General features: G+C 38.5%; 1 protein-coding gene across 4 annotated transcripts in view; it reads right to left on the reverse strand.

Annotated features, from left to right (window-relative positions):
* The window catches only part of myo1cb (myosin Ic, paralog b), a 54,659-nt gene that overhangs the window by 1,694 nt on the left and 46,911 nt on the right, over window positions 1-6,054 (reverse strand). For all 4 annotated transcript variants that reach the window (XM_067450553.1, XM_067450555.1, XM_067450554.1 and 1 more), the window contains 13 exons: window positions 5,389-5,494; window positions 4,668-4,785; window positions 4,161-4,274; window positions 3,333-3,409; window positions 3,081-3,234; window positions 2,808-2,967; window positions 2,631-2,714; window positions 2,127-2,220; window positions 1,979-2,034; window positions 1,574-1,709; window positions 443-513; window positions 252-349; window positions 27-126 (listed from right to left, as the gene is read on the reverse strand). In XM_067450553.1, the coding sequence (XP_067306654.1) occupies window positions 27-126; window positions 252-349; window positions 443-513; window positions 1,574-1,709; window positions 1,979-2,034; window positions 2,127-2,220; window positions 2,631-2,714; window positions 2,808-2,967; window positions 3,081-3,234; window positions 3,333-3,409; window positions 4,161-4,274; window positions 4,668-4,785; window positions 5,389-5,494 (1,368 nt within the window). The remainder of the gene's footprint in view (window positions 1-26; window positions 127-251; window positions 350-442; window positions 514-1,573; window positions 1,710-1,978; window positions 2,035-2,126; window positions 2,221-2,630; window positions 2,715-2,807; window positions 2,968-3,080; window positions 3,235-3,332; window positions 3,410-4,160; window positions 4,275-4,667; window positions 4,786-5,388; window positions 5,495-6,054) is intronic.

Consider the following 6,054-nt stretch of genomic DNA (forward strand, 5'->3'; position numbering starts at 1 on the left):
CTATTTATTTCGTCAGCAATGCTCACCACAGAAAGGTGTCCATCCTTAGCCTTGGCTATCAGCAACTCTGAGCCAGATGTAAAATCTATGATCCCTTCTTTTCCTTGAGCCACATTGAACTTTATACTGTCAATGAGAGGGAAAGCAAAAGATTTTATGAATAAAAGCATAATAATTTCATTAACGAACCTCGGAGAAATGTGAAACTCAATGTATTTTACACAATTATAAAGTTTGCGCATGCAACTCACCTCCCCTGGTTAATGTTAATGCTGTTGATCTTGTCAGCACAGATAGCCACTTTGGTTAACGTCTCGATCACATGGTCATTCTGAAGCACCACATCACCCTGTGACACCAAAACAGTTCCCATATTCACTCTGAAAGCAGGGAGTTCAACACTTAAGGGAATTAAAAGCAAATAATTGATCTTCTGACTTACTTTCTGCTTATTGTCTTCACAAGCAACATGTAGAACGAACATGCCATCACTTAGAGAGCTGACAGAAATCCCTACAGATAAAACAGAAGAGGTCAGTGTGTCACATTTTGATTTGTTGATTGATTCTTTTTTTTGTTGTTGTCATGGCTCTATGAAATCAAGCATTCGAGTCTGCATGAAAACGCATTCTTGGGTTCAGTTCACGTGAATGCTTTACAATTCATTTGACTACAGTCTGCAACAGTGAACCATTATTCATGAGAGCGAAGATAAAGTGTATCTTTGTAAAACAGATAACGCTTGTACTCATGGTATAACTCACATTGATAATTTAATGTGAAAAGAAGAAGTAACGAATCTCTGGTTCCAACCAAGCAGTCAAACTAAGGGTGCTTTCACACCATGCAAAACACGCTCAGATCCGCACCAAAACAATCGCTCCGAGACAGCCTGAACGAGGTGGTCTCGACCCGATTGCAAACGGACACTGGGACGGTTCGCTTTAAATGTGAAAGCAATCCGACCCAACAGACCAACGAACCAAGTGGTATTATAATTCATAACGGGAAATGTGTAATATAAAAAAACAGTAGTGTCTGATTCTGTGAGTGAGCACATTAGTTATCACAGTTGATAACCAAGAGCACTTCTTTATCTTAAAATGTGTAATTGCGCTTCTCTGTGCAAGAATGTTGTCTCGATGAAGCCTTGATTCCTTTTCTAGCGGAATTACAATATTTGTGTGTCTTGACACAGCTAACCTCTAGGAAGCGCTGGGAGATCCAGAGAGCACGGGTTTGAATTTGCTGCAGTATAAATATGAATGTAGTATATCATTTAACAGCGGGAATGACAGCTACATTCGTATGTGTTTGCGTGTGTCTCGAAAGTTACAAATAAAGCCAAACTCATGGAGCGAACTTGATGGATGACGCAGAGGAAACTCCGACCAATAAAAGGACAGTTGTACTCACATGCGACTTGCGTGAACATATTTTGGTACGCTTTAAAAAAGTTGCGTTGTGAAAGCAAACCGCACCAAGAAGAAAATGCAACATTGTAACAAATTAATTCCCCGTTTCAGAACAAATATACAGGTGTGAAAAAGACGCAATCTCTTTTACTTCTCACCTTTCAGTGAGCTATAGTCGATCCGCTGTTTCAGCTTGGCCTCCTCCACAATAATGGCGCTGTCCGCCAGGAGCAGGAGCTGTCGGTTGCGAGCTTTGTATCCTTTTCTATCATACTTTGTCACTGGAACAGCGTACTGAGGGGAAGGACGGACATTAGCAGAGAGACAATCTTTACATTCCAACTATTATTACAGATGCTTCACAAATGCTTTGGTATGCCGCCTGAGGAAACACCTACAAACGCTGAGAAATAAAGTTACAGTTTATCACATATTCAGTCATGTAAAATGACAGATTTCTGGCTTCTTTGGAGAGACTGATGAAAGGATTTATACAAAAATAGTAGTGAACCACATTAAAGAAAGATTTCCAAAGGAAAATATCAGCACAGAATTCAACCCACCTTCATCTTGTCATTTCCCAGAACCTGTAGCACTTTAGGATTGATTTCCTCCCCATCTTTAGAAAAACACGGACACACACAAAACAATTAAAATATACATAATAGAAAATGAGTCTCCAAACTGAAGCTGAAAAAGATGAAAACTCACTGAGCCTTGTTCCCACAAAAAGTTTTGGGACACTTTGTGGATAGTTGTCCTTCTTGTCCTTAAAGATTTCACTTGCTACCATCTTTTGCTCCAACTACAATAACAAAAAATAAAGCTTAATTTCCAGTAACTCAAAAATCAAGTGTATTAATAAATAATTTATATAACAAACATTTTAGCTAATATTACATTATAATCAATCATTCTAAAATTAAAATTCTTCCATTATAAGTCAAAATTTAATTTCCATGAACACATCAAGTAAATTAATTACTATTATAATATAGAAAAAATAAATAAAAAATTGACTAAAAATGAAATATAATTAATAAAATAATATGAAATGTAAGCCATTCTAGGGAGACGCTTATTTTCCAGTAGCCTAACATTCAAGTGAATAAATAAATATTATAATATAAAAGAAATAATAAAAATATAAGTTAATAATAAATTATAGTAATTTAGAAAATAAATAAATAAATAAAACTGTGTAAAATGTCACACCTGGTGCTTCCATTCAGGGTTGATATTCTTGCAGTACTTCCACACCATGTTCTGCATGCAGAGTTTGCGAAGATGCTCTGAAGCCTGTGAACAAAAAGAAAGGCATAATCTCTCAGCTTAGGTCTAGAGGAGCCCGTGATTGTACTAATGACTGATTCATTATGACTGATATCCCACCTCGATGAGGGCGGGAGGTGGTGTTGGCCAACTCTTATCCAAAACCGTTTTGGGCAGGCTCCTGTGCAACTTCATTAGGAACGAGTAGCGAACGTAGTCCAGGAAGTACTCGTTCTCTGGGCAGCGTGGCTGGTGGCGATAGATGAAGCCTTTTATGAACCTGTAACAGTGACCACAGGCAAAAAAACTAAAAAGTGAGCATAGCCTCTCTCACTGGGCAGAATCAGTTTGCATGTGATGCCGTATTGTACTAGTCAAGTCATGCACACAGACCTGCGGATGGTGTTAGCAGCCTCTCTTCTACGTTTTGCTTCCCTGCGGGCCAAAATACCTCTCCACCAGGCTTGGATCCGGATTGCTGATTGTCGCATTTTACGATATTTGGTTTTCTGACTATAGCCTTTCCAGGATGACTGCAGTTTGGTTGCTGTGGATGAAGAAATTGAGAAAGTTAGCATTAGAAGGAGCACAGCAGAGCATCTAGTGAACTGTTACACAAGGTATGTATTGGAATATGGCTCATACCCAGGCTGTGTTTTCTGACTTCTAGTGCATCTTCGGTTGCGAACAAGGTTTTTGGGAAGCGGATGAAGATTTTGGTCCTGAAAAAAAAAGGAAAGTTACCTTCATCTTTTCTGGTACCACAGAAATAATACTGATTTATTAAAGGGATAGTTTATTGAAAAATGAAAATTATCCCATAATTGACTTACCCTCAAAGCCATCCTAGGTGTACATGATGTTGTTCTTACAGACAAATACAATCGGAGCTATATTAAAAATGGTCCTGGCTAATTCAAGCTTTATAATGGCAGTGAATTGCAGCCATAAATTTGAAGCCCAAAAAAGTGCATCCGTCAATTATAAAAGTAATTCACACGGCTCCGGGGGGTTAATAAAGGTCATCTGAAGTGAATCAATGGGTTTTTTAGTCAGAAAAATATCATATATTTAAAAAACTAAGATAGTGTAATGCCTCTTGCAGTTCAAAATGCTTAAACTAAATCCGGCGTCATGTGGGCACCAGATGCGGTTTTTCTGTAAGCTGACTCAAGTCTGACGAAAGCTAGATATTTTACTTTAACGTGTTAAATATGGATATTTTTCTAACACAAACACATCAATTCGCTTCAGAAGACATTTATTAACCCCCAGGGGACGTATGCATTACTTTTATAATGGATGGATACACTTTTTTTGGCTTCAAATTATGCTTGGATTAGCCAGGACATTTTCTTATGGATGGCTTTAAGGTGAGTAATTCATGGGGTAATTTTCATTTTTGGGTGAACTAACCCTTTAATACTAATAAAATAGAGTTGGCATTTAGAACAATGTATTTGAGTAACCAACCTGCCGAGTTTATACTCCTCGGGTTTGTAGCCAATGTGCTTGACGAGTGTGGACACCCCATCGACCAGGCGGCCATTCCAGTTTGGCCATGTGTCTGGACACAGGGATTTATACCTGAAACAGGAAACATCAGCATAACCCACAAAACTTAAGTAGAAACAGGAATCAGAGTTTTCGATACATTTCTTGTTCCTTTTGACCGTCATTATCCCTGAAGTCCACAGGAAGTGCTGAGCTTTTAAAAGAGGATTAGAAATTAGAGTTTAAAAATATACGCCTTTTTTGTGACAGCCTTGCTGAAAAAAGGCTAAATCAGCTAAATAGTTTCAGTTGGTTAAGGCCATCATGAACGAGAAGTTAAAAGCATACTGTGGTTTACCATTGAGGTATGTTCGGTCACCCAGCAAGGCTACACTTTCAACAATGTCTACATTGTGCCAATGAAATACCAGCATTAAAAATTGAGTCTAAGTTATTGTTTTTGTTTTCAGTCATGTTGATGCCAACCTCTGTAAGAAGGTCTCGTAGCGACGGCGATATGCAAACCCAGCTCTCCTCACCCGAAGGTTTTCCATCAGACCAAGATATTTTACTTGGTGCCTGATGAGGACTTCATCAAAGCGACCTGTAGAGAGATAGAGATTTCAGATTTCAGTACATCAATTGTAAAAGCATGCATGTAGTGTGTGTATAAAACCATATATTTGCCAATATTTTTGAGTATGAAAGATTTTTAACAAACAAAGGATGCTAACAAATGACAAGGGCAAAACAAAGGAGCTGATGAAGTAAGAGAGAATCAGATTGCAGGGACGAATGACTGCAGTGTGAACAATGAGTCCATTAAAAACAGTTATAGAAAAAAAAAGTACAAATAAACTCAAGAAATAAACTTAACCCAGAGACACCAAATATCTTATTTTTTCTTTAATAATGACTAAATATTGGATGGCTTGACATGAAAAATTTACCAAAAATACAAAGGTATTATCATATTTCACATCAATAAACTAAATGACTAATAATTCCTGTCCTATAGCAACACAAATACCATGGTTTGCTAATAATGATAATTCAGATGAATGGAATACATAAAATGACCATGATATTGCCATTCTTTTTCTGCCCCATGGTAAGGGAACAGTTTCAAGGAAAAGGCACAACTGAGAAGTCTTAACAGGAGATAAACAGCACTAAAACTCAAGAGTAGAGAACATTTCTCTCAAACCTGCTTGTTTGGCATCATTAGGCTTTATGCAGCGCACGTAAGACGGTTCCTTAGACATCAGTATTTCCATTAACTTCGCCAGGCTGGTCTTGAACTGGGTTGCTGCCTGGTCGTAGCGAGCCGACGGAGCGAGGAAACAAGAAAAAGAGATGTACAGTGAGAAACAAGCAAGAACACAAGCGACAGTGTGCAAGTCCAGCCAGGCAGTGACAATGTGGGAGAAGCTAGCGGTCAACAATGCAGGCAAACAACTAAACAGCAGCCCACCCACACTCAGCCAATGGAGCTCTGCGGAGTGGGCACTGGGATCGGTTGGGGGGGGTTCACGGTTGAACACAGTCATAAGAGTGTAGGGGGTTCAACAGTGTCAGGGCATTCCTCACAGTGTAGGTAGCAATTCACAATCTTATGGACTGAGGCCAAGCTGCTGCTGAGGTTTATGTATAAATGCTACTATGAAGAATTGATTCACAAACAAATTTTAGTTGTCTGTGTACGCATAAAAAACAACAGACACAATATACTGTATGTACCCTACTAGCAAAAAGAGCGATCAATGCATGGATAGCTGGATGGATGGCTGGATTGATGGATACTATACTACTATTATACTATTATGTGTGTATGTATACATGATTAGATAGATAGATAGATAGATAGATAGAT

The sequence above is a fragment of the Pseudorasbora parva genome, chromosome 8 (genome assembly GCF_024679245.1).
Source record: "Pseudorasbora parva isolate DD20220531a chromosome 8, ASM2467924v1, whole genome shotgun sequence".
Taxonomy (NCBI): Eukaryota; Metazoa; Chordata; class Actinopteri; order Cypriniformes; family Gobionidae; genus Pseudorasbora; species Pseudorasbora parva.